The sequence below is a fragment of the Chenopodium album genome, chromosome 22 (genome assembly GCF_948465745.1).
Source record: "Chenopodium album chromosome 22, dcCheAlbu1.1, whole genome shotgun sequence".
Classification (NCBI taxonomy): domain Eukaryota; kingdom Viridiplantae; phylum Streptophyta; class Magnoliopsida; order Caryophyllales; family Amaranthaceae; genus Chenopodium; species Chenopodium album.
The window spans coordinates 15,115,351-15,131,788 of record NC_137855.1 but is presented as its reverse complement, the minus strand read 5'-3'; the positions used below and the strand labels follow the sequence as shown (position 1 = coordinate 15,131,788).

At 34.6% G+C, this 16,438-nt stretch overlaps 1 protein-coding gene across 3 annotated transcripts in view; it reads right to left on the bottom strand.

Annotated features, from left to right (window-relative positions):
• LOC145603520 (uncharacterized) overlaps positions 1-16,438 on the bottom strand; it is a 33,224-nt gene that overhangs the window by 8,085 nt on the left and 8,701 nt on the right. For 2 of the 3 annotated variants that reach the window (XM_081659438.1, XM_081659439.1), the window contains exons 9-24: positions 15,061-15,128; positions 14,083-14,169; positions 13,361-13,513; positions 13,168-13,263; positions 12,930-12,989; positions 12,725-12,843; positions 12,547-12,634; positions 10,227-10,331; positions 10,043-10,147; positions 9,915-9,967; positions 9,764-9,827; positions 9,523-9,657; positions 5,725-5,837; positions 5,545-5,638; positions 4,681-4,900; positions 211-341 (exon numbers count right to left, since the gene is read on the bottom strand). In XM_081659438.1, the coding sequence (XP_081515564.1) occupies positions 211-341; positions 4,681-4,900; positions 5,545-5,638; positions 5,725-5,837; positions 9,523-9,657; positions 9,764-9,827; positions 9,915-9,967; positions 10,043-10,147; positions 10,227-10,331; positions 12,547-12,634; positions 12,725-12,843; positions 12,930-12,989; positions 13,168-13,263; positions 13,361-13,513; positions 14,083-14,169; positions 15,061-15,128 (1,691 nt within the window). The remainder of the gene's footprint in view (positions 1-210; positions 342-4,680; positions 4,901-5,544; positions 5,639-5,724; positions 5,838-9,522; positions 9,658-9,763; positions 9,828-9,914; positions 9,968-10,042; positions 10,148-10,226; positions 10,332-12,546; positions 12,635-12,724; positions 12,844-12,929; positions 12,990-13,167; positions 13,264-13,360; positions 13,514-14,082; positions 14,170-15,060; positions 15,129-16,438) is intronic. The other variant, XM_081659440.1, reaches the window with a different exon arrangement.

Here is a 16,438-nt window from a genome sequence, read left to right as displayed (position 1 = left end):
ATAAACGGAGGTTAAGAGGGAAGTTTTCTGATAAAATTTGATAGAACTGGTTGAGCTAGTTCACAGAACTCCCTATAGTATATCTTCCTTATGTTACAGGTTTGTACTATTTACCCATTATGTTCACAGTAGCTATTATTGTAGATAGACCAGAACAATGGAATTCAATATAGAAGTAACAGCAACGTAATTATGTAGAGCATCACATACCTTACGAAACACCAAGATGTCTCCCAAAGGGATTGATAATGTCATCTTCAGAGCCATGTCAAGGGCATCAGCAAGAGCTCTATCGCCATAAAGTTCAAATACACCAAAATTGACATAGTTTCCACCAAGAGCTACAGTGAAAAAAGAATTAACAGCATTAATCAAGACATGAACATGCCCAAAGAATTTTCACATAGCCCATTAGAAAAGTTATATCATTCAGAAAAAATAAATAAGTAGTATAGTTGTTAATTTCCTCTTTCTCTTTTCTAGATTAAAATCACTGTTTACTGATATTCATAGAGTGCCCAAAAAATTTAATTTGACAATCGCCACCAATGCAAAGTGCCACGATTTTTCTTAAATATTCTTTTTACAGAAATTAGGGAAGATAATGCTGCCTTGTTCTTATATTGACCATCTTATTTGATTTTAAGCCATTACTTCCCCCATTGCACAAATATTGCAACAATTATCATTTTAGGAAGTTTCAAAAATTTTGCAACATTTCCCTATTTGCACATGTTGTCTCACTTTCTCTAACCTCATCTCATGGGTCTCTATCTTTATTCCTCTCTATCTCTCTCCTCTTCTTAAATTTCGTGCCCCTTCCCCATGTTGCAATATTAGGGGAACGGAGAAAGTATTAGTTAGGAATTTACCAATACAAATAGTAATGATTTACAATTGTAACAATATGCATTGTGTAATTAAAAAGACAATCAAAGTATACACTATCAAAAGAAAGGAGCTCATTCTTAGGGATGAAGGGTCTAATTAATTAGAATAACATGATATAGTCCATATTTAAAATTAATATAAATAGTTCACTAAGTGTGACAGGGACAATCAGCAAGCACATCTAGAATACATGTCATTGTTCCAAAACAATAACAAATTTTTCAAAAATATATAATTGAACAGAGCTACATACACTTTTTTTTTTTTTTTTTTTTTTTTTTTTTTTATGGAAGAACTACAAAAACATAAAAGGGAGATAACAGGGAATAAAAAAAGAAAGAAAGAAAAGCGAGGCATATACATTATTAAAGAGTCACATAGGTTCGATGTAAAACCATCCATCAGAAACACACACACACAATGACAGAATAGTAAGAGGTTATCAATGTCAAATGATAATGTTAATAATCACTCGATGGAGAGAAATTGTGATGACCTTGTGTCACAAAGAAATTTCCACGTAAAATAATAAACATCAGATACTAAGAGTTGTATATGGAGTAAAGACACTCGATGCTGCAATTTAGGGAAGATATATGAAAAATTTATAGACAATAAATGCCTCCAACACCTAGACATGCATCCATGTAGCAAATACTGTAAGACATCTACATAACTAAGAATTGAAAGTATGTTGAGAAAGTTAATGTTGCCTGAAGGGTTGATGGGCTCATAACAAGTGGAAACAATGCATGCATGGTTGATTTCAGCATGCTTTCTGTGGTGAATGGCCATCAATTGAACCTGTTCTTAGGCTATCAGATGTTTGAGCCTCTATTTTCCTGTATACTGTTGTATTAACTTTTTGCAGAGGATGCAGGATGTGTCGGGAGGTTTAAGCATTCGAGACATGATGTCTGCTTCTCATAAGCAAATCAGAGGCAACAAATATTTTTTTTTTTTTTTTTTTTTTTTTTTTTTTTTTTTTTTTTTGGGTCTCAAATAAACTTCAGAAGGTCAATAGTTTTCACTACCCTTAGATCATTATGGTGATATGTCTAAGGTCATTCTGCATCCTTCTCCAAGAGTGTTTGTTCCAAAGTGGGTGAGCATCCTGACCGACCCTGATTTTCCTCTTACCCACGTCTGGGTCCCATTCAGAAATCGGCGACAATAGTCTAGGGATTGTGTGAGAGAGAGTTTTTGAGAGGAATAGCATTGGGAAGGCTTTATCCTATTCAATTCCAGTGCTATTTATCACTTTACAAGTGAGAGACCATCTTGTACAATTAAACTGTGCATAGGCCTAAAGTAAAACTCTAGCATGAAAAAAATCTCTAGGGAAGAATTTATCGCAGTTCTGGAATTTATGTCTACCTCCTCTTTTATATCAAGTGATTAGAACAGCTATGATATCCTCAAGGCTTTAGGGTACTCAGACTTCCAGATCCCGTGCATGGACTTACAGTTATAGTCCATACAAATGCATGTCGCAAAAAATTTCTAGCTTAGTTAAAACTTAAAAGTGGCATTACGAAAAAGATCTGATTTCCTTAAGTGTACTAAGAAAAGGTTTTTTTCCTGTTTTCTTTTTGGGAATCTACAATTCGGATGAAGTCCTCTGAATATTGAACGAGCTCACTAAAAGGTTGGTTAGAGCCTTAGAGGCATGCCCTTTCTGGATTGTAGATGTTAGAGGATACGGTTTGCCAGGTTGGGGATTTATCTATCTTTTTTACTCCTTAATTCCTTATACAAGCACTTTTTGCAAAATTTTGAATGAGTACAGCCAAAGGCATTAATAGATTAAATGATAGGACAAACTGCAAATTTGACAACCCAGCATGGAGACTGGGCATATTCTTTGTGTTTTGTGCCTGAAAAGACACTGAAATAGGGATTTATTAGTTTATGCATAAGAAAATCCACCTATCATTGACTTAGGTTGTCCAAGTCTTAGAAATTTGTCAGAACTGATGGGCTTTGGCACTGGAAAATTTCCCTGTGTTTTTGCCAGAATTTATAATTGGAACCATTGTCAGAAACAAGCTTTCATAAGCTCTCCTTTGTCAGAAAACAACCTTATAAAATTTATTTTGGCAAGTTCAGACCTTAAAAAAAAGTTTTTTTTGTCAAAGAAGACCTTAGCCAACTTTCCGATGTTGACTCTCTCTTTTCAAGTGTTGACTAGAGCATGCTTGGCATGTGATCTTATTTATTTCCTAATTACACCCATTTTCCCTCCAAACTCCCCCACAAAAGACCCATGCTCTCTCACTTCCTCCTTATCGATCTTCCCTTCGTTCAAATTTGAAGGCTCAATTACTCCCAAAAGCTATTAAATTATGCAATTCAAGTCTTGAACGAATCAATTTATCATTTTTCGACCAAGGTAATGTGTTTTTCCTTCTTTAGATTTCTGATTATTATGATATTGGGTTGTTGAAAAGTAGGATTTTTTCTCTAAATTTTTTCAGTTGATGTAATTGAAGAACAATGAGGGCAAGTTCATAAGGAAGGGGGAGTTCGGTTCAGGAGTCTTGAGATATTGAGGAGAGAAAGGGTTGGGGTATTTGATAAGATTGAGCGGGATATCAAAAATGGGTATCAAATGGGGGTGATTATGAAGGTGGGGGTTTGAGGACTTTTAGGGGTCTGAAGAAGAGGAAGAGTTACTTGGAAAAGGATGAGGAAGAACAAGATCAGAGGTGTGAAGATGATGGTAACGAGGAGGTTGGTGGGTAGAGGGAAAAGGAAAATGGAAGCTAAGGAATTTGATGATCGGTGAATTAGGCGCTCAAACGAGGGGAGTTGCTATGAATTTTTTCTAAATTGAGATGAAGAAATTGGATATGATGAGAAAGAAACAAAGATTGACGATTGAAATGGAGAATAAGATGGAGATATTCTTGTTTATTACTTTTGGTGTAGTGGTGTGGTGGTGGACTGGTGATAGTGGTGGTGATTGGGGTTGAGATTGGGAAAAAGTGGTCTTATTAGGAAAAAACAAGGTCAAGTGCCAAGCATGCTCCAGTCAGCGCCGAAAAACAAAGAGTAAACATTAAAAAGTATGCTTAGGTCTTCTTTGAACCAAAAAAAAAAAAAAAAATGTTTAAGGTCTAAACTTGCCAAAAATATTTTACAAGGTTGTTTCCAACAAACACGAGCTTTTAAAAGGCTGTTTCTGACAATTTTTCCTTAAATATTTTGTGCATTACAAAAATCCACCTTCCTTTGACTTAGGTTATCGGAGTCCTAGAGACATGTAGGATTGATTAGGCTTCTAGGTCATGTTTACGATTTCTAGAGTCATATCTCTTGTAGAACCTAAAAGTCAAGTAACCATGTTTCACAACCCCATGGGTCCTGTGTCTGGACTTTGGAAAAGTGAAATTTCGGGATACAATCTCCGATAATCTACTTTTGACACAGTAGTCAATCTTGCGTACTTTTTATGTTCCTTAAGGACCTTAAGTACTTTTGATGTTCATGTCTAAGCTAACATAATCATTAATTATACCCTCTTAAGTAATTTTCCCACATTTTAAAACTTTTTTATTATCCACATTAGGTTTTAGTGTATTGGTCAACTTGCAATATAACCACTATCCCAATTCACGCAACGAGTGTTGACCTAAAGTAATAACTAAAAAAAATCATATACTATTATAGTACCAAGTCAAGGAATAGTAGGCTACGAATGAAATGCCACACACACACACACATTTCTTATCTCCTGCACGTGAATTTCAACAATAATGCTAAAACGCAGATTACAGATGCCCTCACCTCTTGACAGTATAGTTAAGCAAATCCATATGCCCTTGTACTTGAATGAATAGATTTCAGATGCATTAGGAAGGGATAATATCCTTGAGCCATATGCTACTATTAATTTGCTTACTTCCCGGAAAAGTAGTATTCCATTAGCAGAAGAAGAGTCAAATGTCAAACGCTGGGCCTTGTTCAGTACAAATTCAGCCATAAATTTCAATAATGGGGTTGTAACCTGTAAAATGTAATCATGATTTTAGATTTAATGAGACTAATTTATCTCGATATAATCCTAAAAACAAAATTAGATTAATAAATAAATGTTTTGAAGTATACTCTTTTAGCAACAAGATTATTATGTATTAAGAAAACAGGAGTTTCCAGTGTCCAGCAATTCTTGTTCAGAAAACACAGAGAATTTGACAACAAACACATGCGTGGTTGCAAGGAAATCACAAAGATTAGCCCAACACTCAGTCACCACTAAAAGCATTCTTAATGAAAAATGGAAGCCTTGCAGTGATCTGAAAAGTCACTAGAACAAGGAGAAGATTATTCTTATTACCCAACCATGCAGCTCTGCAAGTCAAATTACTGTTGGGAGGATAAATAATTTGAGAAAGGTTAAACATTTTATACAAATTCAGTATTACTCTCATAATAAATTATCAATGAGGCATCAAAATAAATGATCCAGATCAGCATCACAGTTACCCAAAATTTATTTCTAAGTTAACAAGGAAAAACACGAAAGCATAGAGTAATGCAGATCCATTCACAGTAGAAAATTCCAGATTATACATTAGAACATAAAGCCTTTATTTTACATTACCATAAGTTATATACTAGATGCCTCAACAGGCTATGAGGATATCATACCTCAGGAGTGTCAGCCCAATGTGAAATGCCTCTCAAGAGGAGTGGCATCCTTGAAGGATACAACCAATCGAACAAGAGCCCATAAGTTCTTCGACTAAAGTTAACAAAGCAAAATTTATCATATAAATCGAGCTCAAAACTAGGAGCACATATAAGCAATATTTTGAAAGAAAAAGATACCTGTTGGTGGCCATCGCAATTCCCCTGAGATCTCTCATCAGTCCAATTAATGAGTACTTAACATTATCACTTCGAAACATTGTATCTGGAGTTGACTCCAACGAAACAAAAACCTACAAAGTACAAGTCATATCTCATTACCATAATAAAATCCTAAATTTCTCCAGGCCAAAGAACCACTTTACAAAGACACAAAACACCCATTTTTACAGTTTGTATAGTCTTCACAATCATATCTAGATTAAACAAACTTAGCAAGCTGTCTGCTTTTCTCCAGCTATTGACTGGTAAAGCAATACAAACCGAAGCCTTAATCCCAAAGATGGGTCAGCTAAAAACAACAGTTTGGACTCTAAAAAAGCAATACAACACAAATATTTTTCATATTCCTATGCGTAACGATTTTTGGTGTATTAACAAAGATTAAACAGCTTGATGTGGACAACATTAGTGCAATGACATTCAGTTATGTTAACATATCTTTCACTGCCTCACGTTCCTTACATATTAGACATTTCTATGATACAGTTAGTCTACGTATTTTTTTTCCCTCTCACAATTCGTAAGACATACATACACCACCATTGTTTCACAAAAAAGTTTTAACTTCTTTAGTTGTCAGTACACAAACTTGACGGTTAAATTTTTATGCATACTACGGAGTAATTAATATAATTATATAGAAAAGTTACACTTTGAAAAAAATACATTGTATTCTACTTTGAAAATATCCATTGAAACCTATACAACAATATTTTACATTTGCATGGTTAAAAAAATACTTCCTCCGTTCTTTTTTACTTGACTCGCTTTGACTTTTACACTATTCACCACCCTTCATTTGACCATCTTTTGTGAATTACATGTAAGTAAAAACATATTCATGTCGAATCTTGTTAGATGCATCTCAATAAGTACTATCATAATATATAATTTCTATAATTTTTTACTTATAAGGAATTAAAGTGATTGGTTGTTAAAGTTTTGCATTGGCAAGCGTGATAAAAGAAACAAGTGAAGTAAAAAAGAACGGAGGAAGTATATTTTAAATTGACATCACCCACAGTGTACAATGATATACTCCGTCAGTCTTCAAATCATTGCCCTCTAAGGCTTGGGCACGCATATTAAGAATATATTTATATATGTATAATGTAGGCTCTTTGGTAGATAGTGGAAAATTACTAGAGGTAGCAAAAATTCTAGGCACTTGGAATTGAACCGATTAGAAATTGATGGTTTTAGGACCGCGGTCGATTAGGAACCAGAAGGTTCGTAACCAAAATTGGACCAGGTAATGTGTTAAGGAACTGGTTACAACCAGTTTCCATTCCCATTCTCAGTTTTTGGAACCGGAATTGATTGATTACCCAGTTACCCGACACATAAAAATATATGTATTGGAAAAACCAAACATGTTGAATGTATATAGTTAGTATATAATTAAGGCTTACATGTTGAATGTATATAGTTAGTAAATAATTAAAGCTTTAAAAAAAAATAGCTTTATTTTGGGATAATAAGGAGAAGGGCCCTACTGTCGGAACCTCTCATAGGTCCTCCCGGCCCGTGCACTTTGGGAGTGGGGGAGAAGAGTAACGGAATCCCCACCCCAAAGTGGCTCTAGTGGAGTTTAATCCCACAACCTCTTGGTTGTGAGATGCAAACTTTCCCACTAACCAAGTAAATTAAATAAATTATAAATTAAAAATAAAAAAATAAATAAAAAACAGACAAACAAACAAACTTAATGCATGCAACAAATATAAGTATCAAAAGCTTAAAAATGAAATAGATGAAAAAAAATATTATAATTTGTTTTGTTTTACAACAATTGTATATATAACCAGGTATCCGAAACCAAAACCAATACCTAACGGTTCAAACCTAACTCCAAAATTTTAGTAACCGGTCATACCGATTCAAAATTTTAGAACTCGATCCCAACTAATTTCAGGTCCGGTTATTTAAACAGGGTACCTTATCCGCTCACCCTAAAGATCATGAATAATGGAGAAAGATATAGTGAAGGACCCACATCACATATTATAAGAAGAGAGAAAGTGAGAGTGAGGTAGTTATGTTAGGGCCCAAATCACATAAAATTGGGTGAGGAGAATTTTCCGTATAAGGTAACAAAACAAATTATATTGGGACAAAATATATGTGGACAAAGGTAGTGATTACTATGAGCATCACCACCCATGAATTATTTTTTTTTTTTTTTTTTACGTCATGACATGAATTTTAGTAGGGAAAAAAAAAATCATTTCATGGCACCAAACCAATGTATAAAATCATCTCATGGGTTGATATATTCCATTAGATGGTAATTGGTACATATTATGCCTCCATTTTTGCAAAAATCAACTACTATTACTTTTTAGTTCTAATCTAAAAAGCTATTTTCTCCAAAATGATATTGTTAAAAAAAAATAAAAATTAAAGAAAAAGCAATCAAGAGTCAAATTTTTTGTAGAGATTTAAACAGACCCCACTACTGGCATATTTTCAATAGAAAAAAGAATAAGAAAATTTCTTGTAGGAGAGTGGAGGATTAGCAATTTGAAATTGTTCGTGAGCAGAATAAAGTTTGATGTAAAAATATAATGTCATGACATAGATGATGTGAATAAGAGAGAGAATGGTAGAGAGAGAGGAATGATAGTGAAAGTGAAATGCTTAAAGACTTTAAACATAGGCATTATAGTCAAATTGCATAACCTCATCATTGTGGGTGTCAGCTAGCCTAGTAGGTATATTCTGGGAAGTTGTGTCCAAGACCTAGGTTCGAATCTTGTCTACATCACAGCCCTTTTCATACCCCAAAAGCATAGCCATTGTCATTAATGTAGTTACAAATCCAAAGTTTGTCAACAAGGAGAGTGATAAAAGATAGAGGAATCAATCAACAGCATTTATGGTAGAAGTATGCTCATTTGTTCAAGAAAAATAAATAGATGAATCAATTTAGAGCCAACAAGATGTAAGCTAAACATTTTATATTGCAAAAATTAAATAATAATTTCATACAACCTCTGAAATTTCAATTTAACTCACTTTTCATTTCGACATTATACATACATACCGTTTTGATCGTCTTTTCAAGGATTTATATTAAAGAAAAACATAATGTGGGATCTTGTTGGATTCATATCAGTATGTAACTTTAATAACAATCATACTACCTCTGTTTTGTTTTTGTTGACACCATTCTATTATGACCCTTGCCAATGCATCATTTTAACGATCAATATCTCTAATTATAAACATTGTAAAATTATTAAATAAATAAATAAATAAAAGGATATTATTAAAATATACATTAGGACAATTCAAACAAGATCCCACATGACTATGCTTTATCGTAGCTATAAATCACAAAAGTTAGTCAAAGTATAGTTTGTGAATAGTACAAAAGTCAGATGGTGTCAATCACTGTCAACTAAAGAAAAACGGAGGAAGTAATAAATTTTTATAATTTTACTTGTAAAAAGTTAAATGACATGGATTTTGTTATTATAAATTGTACGTTTGCGTGGAAAAAGTCAAATAGAGTAAACAATCAGAAAGAAACGTGTAAAACAGACTACAGAACCTTGTCAACTTTCTCTATACCATCACAAATTTCCTGGACTTCGCCCTTAACACATTACTTTACTTTAACTACAACAGGGCCAATATACAAGAATGATCATATTCAGCATCCTTATGTCTACTTTTAAATAAACTGCTTGACTAAAACTATTCTTATGTCCATTTCTTCTATCACTTTTCTCACCAAATATAGAGGAATACCTTTAGAAGAGGCTCCATTGAGGACTTGAACTTTACAGGGCTATCCTCCATAAAGATTAGCCAACCAATTATATAATAAAAAGTTGTTCTGCTACGAGAGCACCTATGCTCTTCCAGAAATGGAAAGTGGTCCCTCTGAAATTAAAAGGTCACAAATAGAGTCAAAACCACTTTAGAGCTTAAGTTCCTCAGCTAACAAAATAGCGAAATGACAGATTCAAATACATAAGACAAACAGTACCGTGTGGTTTGCGACAATGAACTTGACTGTGTCCAGCCTCAGAAGAAACTTTCCAGTCATATAACTGCAAAACAACCAAAGGCTACATCAGTTTCTAGTTTTTTCATATACAATAAGCTGTAAAGCAATCTAGGTGAACATAAATACTTACCCAGAAGCCAGCTCCAAGAATAGACTCAATGTATGATCAATAACTTGTTCACTCTGCATACAAGAAGAAAAGCAGAGGTTAGACAAATACATAAATCTACTGAGAATAAATAAGCAATCAAGACCCACCTCAGTATAACATTTTAAATTTGTTGCAATCTTGCTCACAATGACGTTTAGTAAAACTAAATGATCATTAAGCCCTAGAAGCTCCGATAATCGAGCATATAACTGCTGCACCCAAAGATAAGAGTCTCAAGCACAACTTTAGAGATAAATTTTGTGTGGTAATCATATTATATGATCTTGTTACCTTGGACGAATGCATGGCCTGGTCACCAATATAACACTTTCGGAAATTCTGGAAAAACATGAGTATTGCACGATCTAACCTCTGCTTGCTAATTTCAGAATATCTCTTCAACATGCAAAAAATTAAAGGTTATTTTACATTGAAAAGCAAAATAAATTAATAGGAAAAGAACCAAAAATAGTCACAAGAGGACTCAAAAATTCTCTCAACTTTTATATGCAGTTAAATTGTTAATGTACATAAAAGTAAAAAAGAAATAATAACCTTCCCACCCGCATTCAAAGATGTACCAATAAAAAATCTAACAAAATGGACCAAGTTTCCAACAAAAAATTCTGCAACCTGCTAAAAATGAGGTTGAAAACTAAACCTCTGCAAAGGCGGTGTTGGGAATCTAAATCAATTCCAGCTATTAAATCCCTGTCGTTAACAAGGTAGCAAGACTGCAAAGAAACCTAAGTTCCTTTTCATCAGCTTGCAGACATAATGAATATTAAATTCTTTTACACTGTCTCAGAAAGTACTATTGTGCTACACTAGGGACACAAAAGGCTTTGGGAGCTTTATTTAGGTTTATAAAGCTAACATGCAACTAGATAGTGGGCTAATAGTTTATTTAAAATACAAGATGTGAGAAGAGAAAAATAATAAAGAGGGTAGGAGTGCGGATCATGAGTGAAGAGAAATAATTAGAATTGTAGTAGAGGGGAGTAAGAAACCAAGGGAGGAGAGATAATTAAAAGTAGTATAAAGTTTCCAAATTGGAGAAGTATAGCACTTAGAAGATAAAACAACGAGTACAATATATTTTGTCACAATGCCAAGGATGTAATAAAGTTAAAATCCAAAATACTGAACCACCAGTGACACTTGTGCGGCTGAAAAACAGGATGAAACAATGGGAGGCGGAAAATATGGAACAATAATATTTGGTCTGAATCCTGCCTCTTAAAAGATGGAGGGGAGCAGGAAAAGGGGAAAAGTAGTCATTATTTAACCGTAGGCATCTTGCCAGGAAGTTGGTGGGCTCATCATGAATTAGGTCGGTGTGGCTGGTATACTACCCTAATGAAACTGCCTTTTCAATTTCTTACGAACGTACAGGAGTTATAACTTTTGAATTTCTCTTACATTCTAAGTTCCAAAAACGGATTCGGAGAATTCTACTAGATGGACAAAACATCCTTAATACACGGCTGAGGAAAAAAAGTCAGTGAAAGTAAAAGATTAAAAAGTTAAAATTAAAAACAATGTTCCAAAGTTATTAAATTTCAAACATGCAATCTGCAGACTTTTCAGAACTGGTTCATTAAAAATGGTATTAAAAAGAAATAGTTTCAAACAAACAAAGTCACAGCAACAGAAGACCAAGAATCATCCCTCATTGAAGAAGAGTCAAACACTATACTGCTATACATATGTTATCAAGATAACCCCTTACAGAAAATGAAGCATGACACTAAGAAAATACGAGAAATTAAAATAAAAAAAAAATTAAAAAAAAAAGGCTCAACCAGAATCCAAGAGCAAATAAAATAAAATAAAGCTACTTCCTATTTACTACAATACCAAAATTTCACAGCAGGTGCTGCTTATTTAAACACAACCCCCCACCCGTGCCCTTCAACAAATGGAAATTCTTGAAATCCTTTAGTGATGGTTCAACCTAAAGAGCCAGTTTTTGTTGACATAAGCCAGGCCAAGAAATAAGGGGATAATGGGGTCCAGAAGGCTGTTAGAATGTGTAAGGTGGCAACATGTAAGTATATAATCAGGGTAAGTGGGATTTGAAGATTGCTGTAATGACAAGCGGTGAAAGCAGAACAGAACAAAAGAGGAAAAAGAGAATATTAGCAATTTATTGATTGTGTACTGTTTTTCTTAGCAGAGTGTGAACTTCTTGAAAGCTCATTGTTATCATCATCTTTTTACTTGATTTCAATGTTTATTTGTGATTAAGCTCATTCAGACTATCCTGCATTAGAGTTTATCTCACCTTTCCCACAGTACTGTAGTACTATATCAATATCAGCCTTGGGAGGATCTAGCCTTGCAGGGTGGTCATTACTGATTCACAAGGGATCCCACATTCCCACGTGTCCCGTAATATTTGCACCAGATCATAAGTTACTGATGCTTCCAGCTACTAGTATCTAACCATCTAGAGTGCACCAATCCACATTCCACAGTTGCCTAGAAATCTAACCATCTAGAGTGCACCATCCACATTCCACACTTGCCTAGAAGGACACTAGATCATAACAAATTGGGGTGCCTGCAATCTTTGCTAAAAGCACTATAATAAAGATCGCTGTGATACCTTGCTGAGTGATCCACTGTCTGCAATCTTCACTAACTGCAGAACACGTGCTGAAAGTTCAGCATCAATTACCTCTTGTGACTCTGTACTGCAATAAAGTAAAATGAACAGTTATTTTCCACCCAAAAAAAAACATGGATAATTTTAGAAGAATTCAGGCATGAACTGTCTGTTATACCTACTGCCTGTACATTGTTTGATTTTGAGAATAGCAGCAATAATATGAACAATCCATGCAAGTTTGGCTTCAATTATAGATAGCTCTTTGATATCACTGGTAGGCATTTGAGCTCTTTCCTGTAACATAATACTAGTAAATAACTTTTAAAACACTGCCAACATGAATAACTCAGAAGTCTCATTCACAAATCAATTCAGAGTACCGTATAACTCTGCAGAATAGGCTCTATGACATTAATTATATATAGGCTGCTGCGTTCATACTGCAAAATAACGTTAATAAACAAAATCAGTTCCAAAACAAGAAATAACAGTGATTTTAGTAGTCTATTGCTATTTGCCTATAAATGTATCCATGGAACAACTAATGATTAAGTACAAGCATTTCAAACAATAATTCATACTCTAAGAAGAAAATCAACACAAAGGAAAAGGAGCAACCTGGAATCTGCAAAGATAAGGAAAACAATCAAGCTGGTCCTGAAGAAGTTCAACATTGTCGAGGGGATTCTCAGAGAAGTCATCAGGAAGCACAGCCTAAAAAGAAAAATTGAAAAGGACAATTGAACTCTCATATCAGAATTAGAAAGTGAAACTAAATAACACTAGCAAAAGTTACATTTTCAGACAAAACCTGCACAGAGTCAAATCTGGAGGTGATAAAACCCTCAGTGATCTTTGGCACGAACTCATCAAGCAAACTTGGTGCATCACCTTTTAAATATGGTACAGAAGTTACCAGCCTCGACCACAGCCCCAGAAGATAGTATACGCTGCTGCTGGCCCACTTGTACACCATTCACAAGGTAAACAATAAGGGTCATGGCAACTCGTGAAGCATCAGCAGTAAAAGAAATTTATCAATGAATTAACTGGGAGACAATACTTTCCAATACAAAACAGGATAGGAGTAAAAATATATCAGCAAGATCTCAGATAAAAAGAAGACAGCTCTTTCAACTACAGGGATTAGATAAAGTTAGGACAGCACACCCTTCAATTGAATTATTTTCATTAAAGCAAGAGCTTTTTAATCCAAAATAAGTGCTGCTTTATAACACTTTGAGACATTACAAACTTTAAAATCTCCACCCCAATATGAAGTTCCACATTAGTATATTTGGATGACTAAATGACCAACATAAAAATTAAAATCCCTTTTTGCTTTTTCTCCCTCCAGTACATCAGCCCTCTTCTCTCCGTGTCACAAGTCTCACAACATTTTCCCTCTTACAATTTTTCCTCTTTCCATCCACTAAAAACCCCATGCCAATAGTCCCTCTAACACAAATTAAGTGTTTGAGATTCAACCACATAGATCAGACTAAGGATCTTACAGGAATCCACGAAACTAACCTGCCAGGATTGTAACGATTTTGATGTGAACTCAGCCACGAGATGTATCCAATCACTGTAACCTTCCAAATTAACAAGTTCTGACAACTGTAATACAGACATAGAATTACCAAGTTGGCAGTACGAAAAACATACTGTGTTATTAATCATGTGACTGCAGACCACAATAATGCAAAAGAAGCAAAAGGAAAGCCAGCAGCATTCTTTGAGTACAAATATAGAATCATCTCATCCGCCTTTGTTCATTAGAAAAACATAATTATGGTGATCATGAGATTCATGACAACAATGCTGGTAAAAAACAAGTGCCCTCTGCCAATATTCACCATACTAACAAATCGAGAAACTGCTAGAAATTCCACAAATAGACTACAAATGATCTATCCAGTTGATTTACAGAAACCACTTTCCAACGATTCTACAGTTACATGTTTGGGAAGAAGAGACCTTAAAGGCAGTGGATCACTCTTAGGTCTCAGCCTCCCTGTGACCATCTCCACTTAGAAGATAATACCCATACCGTTAGGATTTTCAATATTCAGGTAAGAGAACTAGAGCTATAATCATCCTAGACTAGAGCATCGCTAACAACAAAACAAGATTCTGATCAGAAGGATGCTCTTCCAAACAAGATTATTTTTATTTTTTTTATGATTAACTATTGAAGAATCAGAATACATTTAACTTTCCTCTTCTACATGAATTTTCCATGTCTTCACGTGCCAGACTTGATTTGGTGAATCACTCAAGAAGCAGAATTTGGCTTTTAAGTTTTAAAACAAGGTTTTTAATTTCCATCCGCTGCTAATTTTTATTCTTCGTAATAAAGCAGTATAAATTAACATGTATCTGTAACAAAAGATCCATTTAGTGAGGAACAACTGAGTAAATGAGTGGGAAAAATCAGTCACTAACTCCATTCAGAAGGGCATCAATGCATCACATACAAATGAAAAAATATATAAGCATATTTTTTACCTGATAATTCACTCTAAAACGACCAAGAAGACGGCAAAACTCATGGTAGTTATCATGTTGCGCAAGACCTGTAAAAATTTTCACAGAAAATGAAAAAATGAAATACAAAAAACAATGCCAATCACAGCCAAGCCATCAAAAGTCATAAAAATAAAGTAAAAGCTAATACTATTTAGAAAGAGCATAAAACCCAAGTGATAACATGATGAATCTATGTTATGAGTAAGACAATATATATTTAAGATACATTATTGGGAAACCCTACAAGGTGATCTTGTGTTTTGCAAAATTTTATATGGTGAATTATTTTCCCCATGGTGACATTGAGTTTTTGCTTAACAATATTCTGTGACCTTGTATAGCATACTCTGTTAAAATTCCATTGACTAATCAACTTTTTTTCTAAATCATCCCTTCATCTCCATAACCAACAACCACCACCATCCTTCATGACTATCGACCACCCTTTTCCTCCATGACCATCGACAACTGCCCCCTTCCACCATGACAAGTTACTACCACCCCTTTCTTGCATGAACATTCACCACACTGGCCAGCCTCCATGACACCCACCCAGACCATCCTCCCTAGAAAAACTGGCAATCGGTAACCAAAACAGCTACTCCCTCCACCCCTTCAGATTTACTATTCTGGTTGTACAAACATTCACAAAAGTCATACTGAATAAGAGAAAAGCCTCAAAGGCCACTGGCAATAGATGGAACGGATGTAATAAAACAGCCCAGTTCCATTAGCGAGTATTAACAATAAATTAAGCAAAGTAAAAACAAAGCTGATTTAATAAAATAGTAATATATACCACAGATATCAGAAAAACTAATTTTCTTTCTTCATGAAATTATCATCTTCAATGCATAAAATAATAAAGCTCAAGACACTAACACTTTGTTTGGATAGGAAGAAATGAAAGGAAAAGAAGAGAAGAGAAATGGAGGGGGGCAAATTCTCTTGTTTGGGTAAAAGATTGGGGGAAGGAAGGGCAAGGAGAGGGAGGGATCTATTTTCCCTCTCTCTTTAATAAGCATAATCTCTCCAAAATTGATGAGATTTGGAGGGGAAATGGAGCTCACCTCTCCCCTCCCTTTCTTTTCCCTTCCCTTCCTCCATTTTCCCTCCCCTTCTTTTCCTTCCTTCTTTGCTATCCAAAAAAAGCGTAAGGCTATAGGGATCCAACTACACCTAAGTGCTCCTAGAGTGCACCTCATAGAAGTGAGGAACGCTTAACAAAATTACAGATGGGCTTGAAAAACTATAATATACTCAATATATGCGTTAAAGAAATTCCTACAGCTTCAGTAACATAACTATTCTCAAAGTCATAATAAATGAGCAATCTTCATTTTTCTTGCCCATAGGA